The 16,842-nt window shown below is 41.6% G+C and overlaps 2 protein-coding genes across 2 annotated transcripts; both read left to right on the top strand.

The window, feature by feature from the left end:
* The first annotated feature begins 296 nt into the window (after positions 1-296).
* Positions 297-1,697, top strand: LOC145950398 (uncharacterized). Its single transcript, XM_083061486.1, has 2 exons — positions 297-614; positions 1,248-1,697. The coding sequence occupies exons 1-2, from the start codon at positions 297-299 to the stop codon at positions 1,695-1,697; spliced, it is 768 nt and encodes a 255-aa protein (XP_082917612.1).
* A 13,461-nt stretch (positions 1,698-15,158) lies between these two features.
* Positions 15,159-15,575, top strand: LOC145950397 (uncharacterized). The gene has a single exon (XM_083061485.1). The coding sequence runs from the start codon at positions 15,159-15,161 to the stop codon at positions 15,573-15,575; it is 417 nt and encodes a 138-aa protein (XP_082917611.1).
* Positions 15,576-16,842: the final 1,267 nt, after the last annotated feature.

The raw sequence follows: 16,842 nt of genomic DNA, 5'->3' as shown, positions 1-16,842 counted from the left end.
ATCTTCTTGTTAGTTCAGTACGTTGTAAAATGGCTATTTAAAGGCCATCTCTTATTCAATAAAAAATACAGTGAGTTGCTACGTTCACCCACAACATTAGTATTACCTCGTCTATCTTATTTTTTCTACAAATTGGTATCAGAGCTTTATGCTCTGAGTGCCGAGTGTGAGAGGAAAATAGTGTGCGCTTGTGAAGGGGAGGAAAAAAGAAAGAGAGAGTAATGGCGAAGGTTGTTAATGGAATGACCGTACCACAACTGTCAAAGAAAACCAATTATGATAATTGGTGTTTACAGATGAAGACCCTGTTGGGTTCCCAAAGTCTATGGGATATAGTGGAGAAGGGGTTTCAAGAACTCGAGGAGGACGAAGACCAATCTGTGGCTCAGATTGCCGCATTGGAAAAGACACGAGTAAAGGACAAATCGGCTTTGTATTTTTTGTACAATGCTGTGGATGAGTCAGGCTTCGAGAAGATTGCAAACGCTGCATCTTCAAAGGAAGCATGGAAGATATTGGAGGTTGCGCACAGAGGTAACCACCGTGTCAGACAAATCCGACTTCAAACTCTCCGAGGAGAGTTTGAGTGTTTGAAGATGGAGGATAAGGAACAAGTATCCGAGTACATAACTCGGGTGGAGAAGTTGGCTAACCAACTCAGAAGGAATGGGGAACCAATGCCAGCAAGTAGAATTGTGGAGAAAATCTTGAGATCATTAACAGATGATTTCGAGAGTATTGCATGCGTAATTGAGGAGTCAAAGGACTTGTCAGTTCTCTCAATGGAAGAGCTCGCTGGGTCACTAGAAGCCCACGAACAAAGGAGGAGGAAGATGAAGGGTACTCTTGATCAAGCATTACAGGCGCAACTTGATTTGAATGAAACTCGGAACACCCAGGGCCGAAGATCAAGTGGACAAGGACGAGGTGATCAAGGACGAGGTGATCAAGGACGAGGCAAAGGACGAGGTGATCAAGGACGAGGTAGAGGACGAGGTGATCATGGAGGTGGACAAGGACGAGGTGATCGTAGCCAAGGAAGTCAGCCGAGGTCCGAGGTGGAATGTTATAAGTGTGGCAAACTCGGCCACTACGCAAAAGAATGCAGATCGGCAAATTGCTACAATTGTGGCAAATACGGTCACATAGCAAAGTATTGCCGAGCTAAAAGCCGAAGTGAAGAGAAAGAGAAGAATCTTCTCACAGAAGAAGAGGACGAGGAAGCAGGAATTTTGATGATGACGCAGAGCTCGGAGACCAAGCTACGTCCGAGTTGTGCCTCCGAGGATGAGCTAAACTTGATTTGCGTGGAGAGATCAGCAGTTGAGCTTCCAAGCTCAGATGAGAAGTCAGAGGCCGAGCTTGATTCGAGTTGCTTAAACAACTCGGTCTGGTATTTGGACACTGGGGCGAGCAATCATATGTGTGGAGAAGAGAGTTTCTTCAACGAACTCATCAAGGTGAAGGCTGTATTCGTGTCATTTGGAGATGATTCCAAGGTTGCGGTAAAAGGGCATGGAACCATCAAGTTTATGCAGAAGGATGGACGAGTTGGAGAAATAAGAAATGTCTACTACATTCCCGAACTTAAGAGCAACATCTTAAGCATGGGGCAGATGATGGAGAAAGGCAACTCGGTTCTGATGAAGGATCGAGTGCTTTATTTGAAGGACAAGCATGATCGTTTAATAGCCTGAGTGGAGATGAAAAAGAATCGGATGTATAAACTGAAGCTGAACATCATTCAAAATAAGTGTTTAAAGCTGGACGTGAAGGATGAAGCAATAATGAGGCATTCTCGTCTTGGGCATTTAAACTTTGGAGGTTTGGTCGAGCTATCAAGGAAGGAGTTGGTGCACGGACTGCGTGGTGATGAGTTTGACAAGAAGTTTTGTGAAGCGCGTGTACTCGGAAAGCATTCAAGAACAAGTTTTTCGAGCTCGTCCGAGTACAAAGCAAAGGAGCAAGACATCTACAACTCCACTGACGAGTTACATGTAGTGTGTCTATTGACAGGAACATAAGCTATAAAGTTTGAAGAGGCGGTACTTGATGAGAGATGGAAGAAAGCAATGGATGAGGAGATCGGATCAATTGAGAAGAGTGAGACGTGGAAGCTGACAGATTTACCCACAGGAGCTCGGCCAATTGGTTTGAAGTGGGTATACAAAAGGAAGACAAATGCAAATGGCGAAGTGGAGCGCTACAAAGCTCGTCTTGTGGCGAGGGGTTATAAACAGCAGAAAGGCATTGATTATGATGAAGTTTTTGCACCCGTGACAAGGATGGAAACGATTCGATTACTACTGTCCTTAGCAGCTCAGCATGGATGGAAGATACAAAAAATGGACGTGAAGTCAGCATTCTTGAATGGGGTGTTGGAGGAAGAAGTCTACGTGGAGCAACCTCTAGGGTACATGAGGAGAGGTGAAGAGAAGAAAGTGCTGAAGCTCAAAAAGGCTTTGTACGGTTTGAAGCAAGCTCCTCGAGCATGGAATGGGAGAATAGACACCTACTTCAAGAGAAATGGTTATGAACAATGTCCGTATGAACATGCTCTCTATTTAAAGAAGTGCAAAGGAGATATATTATTCGTTGCTCTATACGTGGATGACTTGATATTCATGGGAAGCAAAGCTGAGCTAGTTGAGGAGTTTAAAGAAGTGATGAAGAGGGAGTTTGAGATGACCGATTTGGGCATCATGAAGTACTTTCTGGGTTTAGAGGTGGACCAAAGAGCAAAAGGTATTTTTGTGTCCCAAAAGAAGTATGCCGAGGAGATTTTGAGCAAGGCAAAGATGCTGAATTGCAATCTAGTTTCTACTCCCATGGAACCTGGAACGAAGTTATCTAAAAATGGAGAGGCTGAAAGAGTTGATGCAAGCAGGTACCGAAGCCTAATCGGAAGTCTAAGGTATCTGACAAGTACAAGACCCGACCTGATGCTAAGTGTGGGAATTGCAAGCCGCTTTATGGAGGATCCGAGGTATTCTCATTGGAAAGCATTGTAGACCCCTAAAATTGTCCGGGTCGGAAATAAGACTCGAAGACTCTCGAAGACCGAAGGAAAGTCAGCCAGAAGGACTCCTAGAAGACCCTAGGATGATTATCTGTAGGTTTAGAGGTCCTAGAGTAGCTTGAAATAAGGAAGTGGGAGGATTAGAGCTCAATACGGCCTCCTAGAAGTTCAGTACGGCCGTACTGAACATTTTGAACTATAATACGGCCGTACTGAACCCAATACGGCCGTACTGAAGTTTTTGAACTTCAATACGGCCATACTGAATTCAATACGGTCGTACTGTAGTTCAAAACTTCAGTACGGGCCGTATTGACCCCAGAGGCCGTACTGCGCCTCACTCCTATATATAGGACGTCATTTGGACGTCATTACACACTTTTTCCAGACTTCTGGACCCTCTTGCTGAGTAATCTGGGGTTTTTGAGCAGTGTTCTGCCCTAGAATTCTCTCCGAGAGCCGATCCGACGAAGTTCTTGAGTTCTGAGCATTTAGCTTGAGAATTCGAACTAGTCGAAGGGAAATCTTTTTGATTTCCATAGTAAAGATTAATTTTTAGGGAAGGAGCGAGCGAGCGTGTAGTGGGAGGGAGCGCCAAAAAGCCTCCTAACATTTGAATATATAAAAGCACGCTTCAAAGGTTTCTTCTTCAAAATCCTTCCTTTTACTGCTTTCTGATTGTTGCATCGCATGTTTAATTTATTCATCATGTAGATATCTTATTCATAGCCGTTTATAATAAATAGGGGTAATTTAGTAATTTTACACTGTTATTTATGAAATAATCCGTCATAGGGAACCCGAAAGGGGCGTTGTGGGGTGCTAACACCTTCCCCGCACGTAACCGACTCCCTTACCCGACTCTGGTTGTAATGACCAAGGTTGATTTATGAAATCAATTGCCTTATCCCTTTTTCCAATGTTTTGAGTAAAACATTGGTGGCGACTCCAAGAACCCTTCTTTTTGCGAAAACCACTAATCCATGGAGGGTCCCGCTTGGGATTAACATGGATTGGTGAATCATTTAATAAAATTGTTAGTTCGACGAGGTCTCAGTTTGAGAATAAGTCGTTCTAACAATCCACCACTTTTCAAACTCCTAAAAAGAGTCCGACCATCGTCGCGAATGCCAAGGTCCGTTTCGGCGGGTGGCGACAGATGGCGACTCCACTGGGGAAGTCTCGAGAGTCAGTCCCATTTAGTGATGGATTATTTCTAAAATAATAGTTTAAAATTACTTCATTACCCCTCGCTTGTATGATAACATGTTTTATTTATTTGGCTTTAATAACTGTTGTATGTTTAAATTTTTGCAATTGTTTGAAATAAAAACTGCACACAAACCTTTGCACACAACAGTTCCCTCTATACCCGGGGGCATGAGTGGAAAGCCATAGGGAGTGGATGTTAGTACGACCGGTTGTCGAATGGGTCTATAGGTGCCCGTAGACCGTTGTCGGAAAGCATCACTCAAGGTGATAACCATGAACTCAAGTCCGACAGTGCGTTGGAACTTTCCATCGACTTACGACGAGAGGAATTGGGTCCCTATAATGGGGGCACCTTGGGGGCCTCAGACCAGTGAGAACAGTTAGAACCTCCTTGAATATGCACTTTTCTGCAGGATACCTCTACCTCGTGATTCGCTCGTGACTGTTCGTGGATGAGTGAATTGTTTGTGTAAATGTTTATGTGACATTGTTTGTGCATTAACAATAAACCTCGTGATAAGGTCTAAGAATAATCCCCATGCATAAAAAAAAAAAAAAAAAAATAATAATAATAATAATAAAAAAAAAGGGTCATGACTTGAGAGGAAAGACCATGTGTGAAAATATAATAAAAGTGAGAAGCATGTGCATCATTACTAATAAGACATCATGCATCCTCATTACCATTCATTTTAGGTCCACCAATACCTCTTGACATGAGTGAAAGAGACCCATAACTATTGAGACTCTCCGTTAGGGGAGAGATCATAGGTCGAGGAGGGTGGTAAACCTCCGTCTTAAAAAGGCAGCGCCTTAAAGATGGAAGAATACCAAGCTCGTGTCAAGAGTGTATTCATTCCATAAATAAACTAATTAGATTAAACATTCATTTTAGAAAGTGGCTGGTCATCTCTCTGTCCTCACGCGCGCGCAGAAAATCAAGAAGATGGACACGTTGGAGGAACAAAACAAGAAGCTTACAGCCGAGCTCTCACAGCTCAAGGAGCAGATGGCGCAAATGATGGAACTCATGCGCCACCAAAACATGAACGGGGCTCACCACAGTGACCATGAGTCCCATCATGAGGAGGATCATGAGGAAGAACAAGACCCTCCGCGAGCTGTACCCCTTGGGGCGGGGATTACGATTAGAGAGCCTGAGATTTCAAAAGATCAATTCCGCGCTCTAGAAGACCGGCTGAGGGCTATGGAGGGGCATGATTTTGATATTAAAGACGCCGCCGACATGTGTTTAGTAAGGGACATCCAATTCCCTCCCAAATTCAAAGTGCCCGATTTCCCAAAGTACGTGGGATCGACTTGCCCCAAAAGTCATCTCACCATGTATTGCCGAAAGATGGCTGCATATGCCACTAATGAAAAGCTCTTAATTCATTGCTTCCAAGAGAGTTTGGCCGACACCGCACTCAACTGGTATATGCAGCTGGATGGGAATCAGGTGCGTACATGGAGGCAGTTGGCCGACGCATTTCTCAAGCGCTACAAGTATAACATCAACCTAACACCCGATAGGTCCGATCTTCAGGCCTTGAGTAAGAAAAATGATGAATCCTTTAAAGTGTACGCCCAACGATGGAGGGAGTTGGCGGCACAAATAGAGCCCCCGCTGTCGGATAAGGAGACGGTGTCCCTATTCATAAACTCGTTGACCGGTCCCTATTATGACAAGATGATAGGGAACACGACAACGCTCTTCTCGGACATCATCACCATTGGAGAAAGAGTGGAACAAGGGCTGAAAAGTGGGAAGCTAGCTGGGCCTTCCCAACCATTTGAAGCTAAGAAGACCTTCGGGAAAAAGAAGGAGGGAGGAGTCAATGCCGTAAATGTTTCTTTATCTTCTTCCACTTCGAAGTCGGGAAAGTCGCAATACAACCCTGTGAAGAAGTTTGATAAACTTCCGACCACATATGGCGACCTCCTGCCGAAGCTAGTAGAAGCACGTCTTCTAGCTTACATTCCACCAAGGAAGATTGATCCACCTCATCCCGATTGGTAAAAACCGCAAGACAAATGTCTATACCATTCGGGGGCATCGGGGCATTCAACGGAGAACTGTAGAGCTCTCAAAAATAAGGTCCAAGACCTTATCGATGCTGGGTGGATCACTTTTGATTCGACAGCGCCCGACGTGAGCAAGAATCCTCTGCCGAAGCAGGAGTAGAGAGAAGAGCAAGCCACGATAGGGCCCCTCCACATTTTTCTTTTCTTTCTGGGACTCATGATCAGTACCCGAGATCATGAGATCCTTTTCATGTAAATAAGGGTTTCTTTTGTACATTTTTTTATACATATCAATAAAGAGGCATTTTTCACGCATCATTCTCTCATTTATTCTTTTCTCTTTTTCCCTCATTAACATTAATAATTCTAAACCTAAACAGAACCAATAAAATAATTATGTCTGTAATTGTTCGCTCTGACCGGGATCCGAAAGTTGAGGATGAATGGGTTGAGCTGGACAGTGATGAGGAAGCCATCTCTCCGGATCTGCAAAGACTGCTAGATCAAGAAGCTTGTCTACTCCAACCGTGTCAAGAGAAATTGGAGACTGTGAATTTGGGGGCAGGTCCGAGGGATAAAAAAGGTCAACATTGGGACCCATATCAGTGATGAAATAAGGACACATGTTTCCGCTATGATTATAATAAAATCATTCTTTATTCTTTCTCATTGCTTCTTTTCTTGCTTATAATAAAATTCTAAACCACATTATTTTTAACCCTGTTTGAATAAACATGAATGAGGTTAAAATCATCTTAATAATAATAAACCCGCATCATTTTTATGTGGAAGTGTGTGTGACAACTTGGAGCACCTTCCCTTGGCCTCGACAAGTGCCATCATGGATAAAAAGAAATCCTTTAAAATAAAAGAAGCTCGGCAGGAAACCCAAAAAAGGGGCTGCGCAAAAATAAGAGCAAAAGACCCGCTAGGAATCCCACAAAAGGGTGACCTAGGCAAAAGTTAGGGTTGCAAAAATGAAAAAAAAAACAAAATCCACGATGGTACCACGAGCCGAATTCAAGAAAGGTTCAAGGGAAGCTATCTAAGTTGTCAAATCACAACGTCAATAAACAAAGATTTTCTTAACTTCATAAGTGTTTAATCAAACAAGCCTAAACACATAAGCCTACCTTGGCCAACCATTCTTACAAAAACCATTTTTGAAAAATAAATCCCCTCTAAAACACAAACTTCAGAAAAAAAATATCTTTCCTTTCTTTTCTCTCTTGTCCCAAACGATTTTAGAATAATCTGGTGGAAGCATGGAGAAATAAATCATCACTGAAAATGGATCTAATCTGAATAATAAAATGGTGGAAGAACTGTGCCAAAAATTCAAGATCCAACACCACAACTCTTCCCCATATCGGCCGAAGATAAATGGGGCAGTCGAGGCAACCAATAAGAACATCAAGAAAATAGTGCAAAAGATGGTTGTCTCATTTAAAGACTAGCACGAGATGTTACCCTTCGCTCTTCATGGTTATAGGACTTCAGTACGCAGTTCTACCCGTCGAGGTCGAAATACCTTCTCTAAGGTTAATCATGGAAGCAAAACTTTCCGAGGCAGAATGGGTTCAAAGCCGATACGACCAGTTGAACCTTATCAAAGAGAAACGGCTGAACGCCATATGCCATGGTCAAGCCTATCAGAGGAAGATCAAAAAAGGCTTTTGACAAGAAAGTCCACCCTCGAGTCTACCATGAGGGAGAGTTGGTAATGAAGAAGTTGCTACCAGTTCAAAAGGACAAAATCGGAAAGTGGGCCCCGAATTACGAAGGACCATACGTGGTGAAGCGAGCCTTCTCAGGAGGAGCATTGATCCTCACAGACATGGATGGAGAAGAACTTCGATACCCAGTCAACGCTGACATGGTAAAGAAGTGCTACTCTTGAAGACGTTGCTTGCATAGGCCCGCTAGGATGAAAACTCGAAAAGGGCGTCCTAGGCAAAAGTTAGGGCAAAATAAAAAGCCCTCCAGTACAAGGGTGCTAGGCAAAACAAAGGCGAATTTATCCCCGCTAGGATACGTCCTAGGCAAAAATTAGGGGCAAAAGAATAAGACACAAAAACAAAGCAAGCAACGATCACTTGAACCGAAAACCGAAAGGCGGTTCAAGTGATTATCTTCTAGAAGCAAGCGTCTACACTCCTGGCTCAGGCATCTCACCCGAAGCAATTAGGGGAACGTAAGAGCAACAATTACAGATATGATTGTTAAGCCTGATGTATATAGCCTACCCTGGCCAGCCATTCTTCAGAAATTCCTTTTGTATATCTTTCTGTAAAAACATTTGTGAATATCAATAAAATATCTATTCATTTAATAATCGGTCAATAAAAACATTTGTGATTATGCCTCTAAATTGGTGTTTCTTAAAAATTGTATGAAATTCCTTTAATAATCGGTCAATAAAGAAAGTTGGAGGGGTTCCTATAAAATCCGTAATCTCCTGCGAAAAAGGCTCACAAAAAATCTTCCCTCACGTCGACGACAGGAATTCCTCCAAGAAAAGGAGGATAGGGAGAGCCATTCATTTTTCTAAAAACATTAACAAAATAATTAAACTTGCATTTTGTGCATCACACACACATTAGTTGCACATTCAAAGACCTTATCATGAGGCAATCGCATAAAATAGAAAAATAGAAAAATTGCTTGTGTATGACAGCAGTCAACAGAAAAAGCCAAAAAACGACAAAAAAGGCAAAAATTCAGAAAATCAACCGCATTGTACAGAATAACTGAGCCTGGAGAGGCTTGCCGAAATAATACTCCTTCATCATACAGAATAATTGAGCCTGGAGAGGCTTGTCGAAATAATACTCCCCAAGAGACATCTCCGCCTGCACTCTTGGGCTGAACAAAAAATCAAGAATAACCGAGCCTGGAGAGGCTTGCCGAAATAATACTCCCACAGAATAACTGAGCCTGGAGAGGCTTGTCGAAATAATACTCCCTCATCACACAGAATAACTGAGCCTGGAGAGGCTTGCCGAAATAATACTCCCCAGAGACTTCTCAGCTCACTCTCGTGGATCAAAATCCCCAGTAAGAGCTATCAAAGCAAGATCGGTAAGATCCCCCAATGGAAGCAATGATCATCCGAACAGAACATCCGAGTCAAAGGACTTTGACTTCCTCAGTGGAAGATAGCTTTCCAACTCAAGCGATGAGTGAAGCTAAGCCTGAAGAGGCTTTCTAAATAATACTCTGGGATACATAAGATCTTCAATCCCCATTCGCCTACTCAGAGGCACTCCTTAAAGAGAAAAATAAAAAAGATCAATAACCATTCCCCAAGCGGAATCCGGCACTCAGCCGAACACCAAAATAATTCGCCTACTCAGAGGCACTCCTTCAAAAATAGAAAAATCAAAAAGATCAATAATCATTCCCCAAGCGGAATTCGGCATTCAGCCAATCATTGAACGTCAAGATGATCCGCCTAACAGAAGAGGCTAATCAAAATCAACGACAGAATCCCCCAGTGGATAACAGCCTACGCAGAGGCAACAAAACCAAGAAATCAAAAAAGACTCCCGAATAAGGATAACCGGGATACTCCACCAACGTCGAAAGGACGTCAGCCAATCATAAGGCATCGCTCACCTCAGGAAGAGCATCTTTGTGTCTGCATCCCCACGGAATCAGAATTTCCCAGTGGGCACCAACTACGCAATGGAAAGTTGGGACACAAGAACCTATGAGTAACTGCACATCCCCTAGACGGATCCCTGCGTTATCCAGCCCTCAGTGGCACAAAAATCAAAAACAATCGTCGAAGCAGCATCGTGGACTGTGGAGACAAAATCATCACAAATCCCTGGAGAGGGCAAACTCACACTGCCAACGTCGTCAGAAACGCGGAGGCAGACCCTGGGGAGGGCAAACCGCAGACCCTGGAGAGGGCAAACTCACGCTACCAAAGTGACTAGAAGCACAGAGGTACGCAACCCTGGGGAGGGCAAACCGCAGACCCTGGAGAGGGCAAACTCACGCTACCAAAGTGACTAGAAGCACAGAGGTACGAAACCCTGGGGAGGGCAAACCGCAGACCCTGGAGAGGGCAAACTCACGCTACCAAAGTGACTAGAAGCACAGAGGTACGCAACCCTGGGGAGGGCAAACCGCAGACCCTGGAGAGGGAAAACTCACGCTACCAAAGTGATCAGAAGCACGGAGGTACGCAACCCTGGGGAGGGCAAACCGCAGACCCTGGGGAGGGCAAACCGCAAACCCTGGAGAGGGAAAACTCACGCTACCAAAGTGACTAGAAGCACGGAGGTACGCAACCCTGGGGAGGGCAAACTGCAGACCCTGGGGAGGGAAAACCGCAGACCCTGGGGAGGGCAAACCGCAGACCCTGGGGAGGGCAAACCGCAGACCCTGGAGAGGGCAAACTCACGCTACCAAAGTGACTAGAAGCACGGAGGTACGCAGACCCTGGAGAGGGCAAACCGCAGACCCTGGGGAGGGCAAACCGCAGACCTTGGAGAGGGCAAACTCACGCTACCAAAGTGACTAGAAGCACGGAGGTACGCAGACCCTGGGGAGGGCAAACCGCAGACCCTGGGGAGGGCAAACCACAGACCCTGGAGAGGGCAAACTCACGCTACCAAAGTGACTAGAAGCACGGATGTACGCAACCCTGGGGAGGGCAAACCGCAGACCCTGGGGAGGGCAAACCGCAGACCCTGGAGAGGGCAAACTCACGCTACCAAGGTTGTCGGAAGCACCGAGGTATGCACGAGCCTGGAGAGGCGACGACTAATACTCAACCTGGAGAGGCTACTCAACAATTTTCCACCGGAAGACACTACAAGTCGGAAGGATGGCTTATTCCCCGGACAATTGGGTCAACTCCTTTACTTGTCAACCGGTATACTAAAAAGCCGTTTGACTAAGTAAAGGGGGGGCAGCTGTAGACCCCTAAAATTGTCCGGGTCGGAAATAAGACTCGAAGACTCTCGAAGACCGAAGGAAAGTCAGCCAGAAGGACTCCTGGAAGACCCTAGGATGATTATCTGTAGGTTTAGAGGTCCTAGAGTAGCTTGAAATAAGGAAGTGGGAGGATTGGAGCTCAATACGGCCTCCTAGAAGTTCAGTACGGCCGTACTGAACATTTTGAACTATAATACGGCCGTACTGAACCCAATACGGCCGTACTGAAGTTTTTGAACTTCAATACGGCCGTACTGAATTCAATACGGTCGTACTGTAGTTCAAAACTTCAGTACGGGCCGTATTGACCCCAGAGGTCGTACTGCGCCTCACTCCTATATATAGGACGTCATTTGGACGTCATTACACACTTTTTCCAGACTTCTGGACCCTCTTGCTGAGTATTCTGGGGTTTTTGAGCAGTGTTCTGCCCTAGAATTCTCTCCGAGAGCCGATCCGACGAAGTTCTTGAGTTCTGAGCATTTAGCTTGAGAATTCGAACTAGTCGAAGGGAAATCTTTTTGATTTCCATAGTAAAGATTAATTTTTAGGGAAGGAGCGAGCGAGCGTGTAGTGGGAGGGAGCGCCAAAAAGCCTCCTAACATTTGAATATATAAAAGCACGCTTCAAAGGTTTCTTCTTCAAAATCCTTCCTTTTACTGCTTTCTGATTGTTGCATCGCATGTTTAATTTATTCATCATGTAGATATCTTATTCATAGCCGTTTATAATAAATAGGGGTAATTTAGTAATTTTACACTGTTATTTATGAAATAATCCGTCATAGGGAACCCGAAAGGGGCGTTGTGGGGTGCTAACACCTTCCCCGCACGTAACCGACTCCCTTACCCGACTCTGGTTGTAATGACCAAGGTTGATTTATGAAATCAATTGCCTTATCCCTTTTTCCAATGTTTTGAGTAAAACATTGGTGGCGACTCCAAGAACCCTTCTTTTTGCGAAAACCACTAATCCATGGAGGGTCCCGCTTGGGATTAACATGGATTGGTGAATCATTTAATAAAATTGTTAGTTCGACGAGGTCTCAGTTTGAGAATAAGTCGTTCTAACAATCCACCACTTTTCAAACTCCTAAAAAGAGTCCGACCATCGTCGCGAATGCCAAGGTCCGTTTCGGCGGGTGGCGACAAGCATTAAAGAGGATACTAAGGTGAAAGAAGCAATCAATCACGAAAGAAGCAAGCACATCGACGTCCGATTTCATTTCATCAGGGAAAAGGTGAAAGAAGGAAGCGTGGAGCTCGAACACGTAGGAAGTAAAGAGCAGGTAGCCGATATCTTTACAAAACCATTGCTGACAACAACATTTCAGAAGTTAAGAAAGTTACTCGAAATGAAAGAAGAAGGAGAAATTTAAGATTATGGGGGAGTTTTGTTGGAAAATCTTAAATTTCTAGAGATTTTGAGATATCCGAGATATCCGATTTAAGTTATCTGGAATTATTTGATTTATCTTTTGAGTTATTTTGTCTCAGATTAGATAAGATAGTTTTTTGATAAGTTTTGATTTGATAAGATATTTTATTATCTTCTTGTTAGTTCAGTACGTTATAAAATGGCTATTTAAAGGTCATCTCTTATTCAATAAAAAATACAGTGAGTTGCTACGTTCACCCACAACATTAGTATTACCTCGTCTATCTTATTTTTTCTACACTTTTAATGTGAAACTCAAGTCCCAAACCTTGTGATTGAATCTTAACATTCTGGACTTAAATATATATTTTTAGACAAATATCTTTTTAGGGGACTTATAATAAAATTTGAACCTATAATTTATACAAAAGAAATAATAGCGACACTCTCTCTAGCACTCTCTAATATTGGTTGATAATCATAAATTTTGGTTGATTTTAAATACAATCTTGATCTTAATAATTTATATTTAAGTTATACTTTAATATATGAACAATTTCTTTCTTTTTGTGAGGCCTAAATACCATCTTCAAGTTCAAGACCATAATGAACCTCTCGCACTAGGATACTTGGTTTAATGCCTGTAGGATAATGAAATCATGTAGCATCTGAAATGAGTTTGCTCTGCGTTGAGCCAGTCCAGTGCGAATTCATTGTCCCAAATCCAAGTTCATTGACGACTCTTAAATGAGTTTTAAAATAGACCAAAGCCTTCATTCAAGATCCAATGTAGATAGTGTTTGGTGCTGGAGTTAAAGTAGATAGTGGAAAATACTAAATAATAAGGATTCCCAAAACTGAATACTATTGAGTGGAAATAATTAAAAGATCTAAAAGAAAAAATTCTTGCTACAGACTTTGTTATTGCTTCCTGAAGCAATAGCAATGAAAATTGGCAATTAATTTAAACCAACAATGGCAATACAATAATACTGATTGGCGATTTATCGGACTTAGGTAGTGTACCCTATGGTAATTGGCTATCGATCAATTTCCCAAGTTCATTATTTTAGTAATTATTAGTATCTTACACGCGGCAATATTTTTTTTTAACAAGGAGATACTCATTCCCTTCGAGTCCATCAATATAGTCCATCAATATAATGGTAAAGTAGTATTTTTTATTGTAACTTCATGTCCAAGAAAAAAATCAAATTCTTATTCTTGTTTAAAAAAAATAATATCAAATCTCTTGATCTACCAGACTTTTGGTACATGTAATATGCATTAGCTAAGCATTCAATTGTTGCACTAGACAAGTTCACACAGTATATTGAGTATGTTGTGCTGGTACAAATTAGGAAATTTGAATTAAATGTTGGCCTGCAAAATGCATTTTACACTCCGATATGTTCCAGAAAATAGTGTTAATGGACTGATTCAAACCAACAAAATGAGAATTCAAAGTGAATAGAGTGATCAACAATAATTTTACTGCTACAGTCTAAATCAATCTGTGTTACGATCCATTCTTGTAACAAACCATTAAAGATCAGGACAGATCACACACAAAAAAAATAAGAGAACTAGATGAACTAAACCAGAAGAACATACCAGATCATAAAACAAGAGCAAACCCGATTCTAGATATTTGGAAATTTTCTTAACTTATTTCATTTCTATCAAGCCTCTTTCCAACCACTACAATCAAGCCTTATCCCGAGAGAAGGTAAACTACGTGCAGTACATCAATTGATGTTAGTGGACTATATGAAAAAATAAATTTTCAAAAGTGTCATTTACAGCAATGTCTTAATAGCATTTTCTCCATGATTATTCTTAGGTGATTATTGTTATTGTTAATGCAGTAAAACTTTTCATTTATTTTTTACTGCTATAATTAATTATGGTTGCTTGTATTAGTGGGTAAAGTTCTGCTATAATTATGTTTGCTTAGTCCAGTAGATAATATCTTGTTAGGTATCTGATTTTAGGCAAATTTACACACTTAATGATAGGTGAGAACATGTGTTTTACTGACAGGATTTATGGACTCTATGTATGGCTGTCATTTTTCATGTATTTGCCTTATATATGAATGAAAAACAAGTAGAATCGTATGGTTGTTCAGCAAATACGAAATTGCTCTGTTCCCTAACCTTTCCTCTTCTCTGTTTTATGATTTGTATGGTTTTTATGTTTTATGCTTTCGCTGTCCATTGCATGTCTTAACAGTGGTATCAGAGCATTGTTCTTATAGGTTGTGGATCTGAAAAAAATGGAGAGGAGAGATTAAACACTTGTGAGTGAGTGATAAAATGGCTTCGGGGAATAATGGTGTATTTGTTGTTCCTCAATTTTCTAGGAAAAACTATCACATATGGATTGTCAAAATGAGATCATGTTTGAAGTCTTTTGGCTTATGGGAGTATGTAGATCAAGATAAGGAAGTTCCACCATTGAGGGCTAATCCTACCATAGCTCAAATGAAGCAACATGAGGAGGAGATTTGAAGAAGGAAAAAGTTGTCTCATGTTTACATTCAGCTTTTACAGATGATGTTTTTACAAGCATTATGCACTTGGAAACAGCAAAACAAATATGGGATGAGCTGAACGAACGATATGTCGGTGATGAACGGGTGAGATCCATCAAACTATTGACTCTTAAAAGAGAGTTTGAAATGCTGAAAATGAAGGAAGGTGAATCAGTCAAGGAGTACACTTTAAAGCTGTCTCACTTGGTGAACCAAATGAGATTGTATGGTGAGGTGGTCCATGACCACAAGGTAGTTGAAAAAATGTTCATCAGTCTACCCGTAAAATTAGAAGCCAAAGTTGCTGCCATTGAAGAGTCAAGTGATCTTAAGAAACTAACCATTTCTGAAATGGTCAGTAAATTGCAAGCTCATGAGCAAAGATTCTCCATGAGAATGGATGATGTAACTGAAGGTGCATTTCAAGCAAGACACAAGGGAAAGCAAGCTGGTTAGAAAAATCAAAAGAAGCAAAATTATAAAGCAGTTGGTGACCAAAAAGGGAAAACCAAGATGGATGGGAGTAGTGAATCTGCAGCAAACAATCATTTTCCTCCTTGTTCTACATGCAAAAGAACAAATCACTTGTCGAAAGATTGTTGGTATAAGGGGAAGCCTCAAATCCAATGTAACATTTGCAAGAAGTGGGGACATATAAAGAGGTACTGCAGATTCAGGCAGAACCAATCTCAACCACAACATGCACATCAAGTTAACTTCACCGATCAGCAATTCCAAGATGAAGAACACTTGTTTATGGCTACTCAAACAAGTAGTTCAGGTTCAAATGATGTATGGTATGTTGATAGTGGGTGCACAAACCACATGGCGAGGGACTCAAGTCTCTTTACTTCTTTGGATAGGACTGTCCAAACCAAAGTTAAGCTTGGAAATGGAGATATTGTACAAGATGAAGGAAGAGGTATTATTTCTGTTCACACTAGCAAAGGTCCTAAATTTATTCATGATGTTTTATTTATTCCTGATTTGGATCAGAATTTGCTAAGTGTTGCTCAACTAATGAAGAGAGGATATTCTCTTTCATTTAAAAATAATGGCTGTATCATATTGGATTCAAATGATTCTGAAGTTATTAAGGTTGAAATGTGCGATAATAGCTTTCCAATCAGTTTGAATCAAGTGAATGAATCAGCTCTTGTTTCCAAACATGATGATTTTGTTTTATGGCACAAAAGATATGGTCACTTTAATATGGGTGCTTTGAAATTTTTGCAAACTCATGATATGGTGAGAGACATGCCTATGATGGGTATTATTGATGATTTATGTGATGCTTGTCAATTGGGAAAAATGCATAGAAATTCTTTTTCATCAACAAATGTCACACGAGCAAAGGAAAAATTGGAGCTTATTCACACTGATTTGTGTGGTCCAATGAGTGTTCCTTCTCTTAGCCAAAGCAAATATTTTCTTCTGTTTATTGATGATTTGACAAGAATGACATGGTTTTATTTTTTATCAAGCAAAGCTCAAATTTTTGATGTCTTTAAAAAGTTTAGAGTCATGGTGGAGTCTCAAAGTGGCTGCAAAATTAAAATGCTAAGATCTGACAATGGGAAAGAGTATACATCTAATGAGTTTATGCATTTTGTGAAGATATGGGCATTGTTCATCAATTGACAGTAAGTTATACTCCTAAACAAAATGGAGTTTCTGAGAGAAAAAATAGAACAGTTATGGAGATGGAAAGATGTTTAATTGC

The sequence above is a fragment of the Cajanus cajan genome, chromosome 8, assembly GCF_000230855.2.
Source record: "Cajanus cajan strain Asha chromosome 8, NIPB_CcT2T_4, whole genome shotgun sequence".
NCBI classification, from domain to species: domain Eukaryota; kingdom Viridiplantae; phylum Streptophyta; class Magnoliopsida; order Fabales; family Fabaceae; genus Cajanus; species Cajanus cajan.
The sequence above is the reverse complement of the archived record's forward strand: the minus strand, read 5'-3'. Positions and strand labels throughout refer to the sequence as shown.

Coding starts and splice junctions, on each gene's coding strand:
- LOC145950398 (XM_083061486.1), top strand. CDS start 297: ATGAAGACCCTGTTGGGTTCCCAAAGTCTATGGGATATAGTGGAGAAG. Junction 615..1,247: donor AGATGGAGGATAAGGAACAA/GTATCCGAGTAC, acceptor ATGATGACGCAG/AGCTCGGAGACCAAGCTACG.
- LOC145950397 (XM_083061485.1), top strand. CDS start 15,159: ATGCACTTGGAAACAGCAAAACAAATATGGGATGAGCTGAACGAACGA.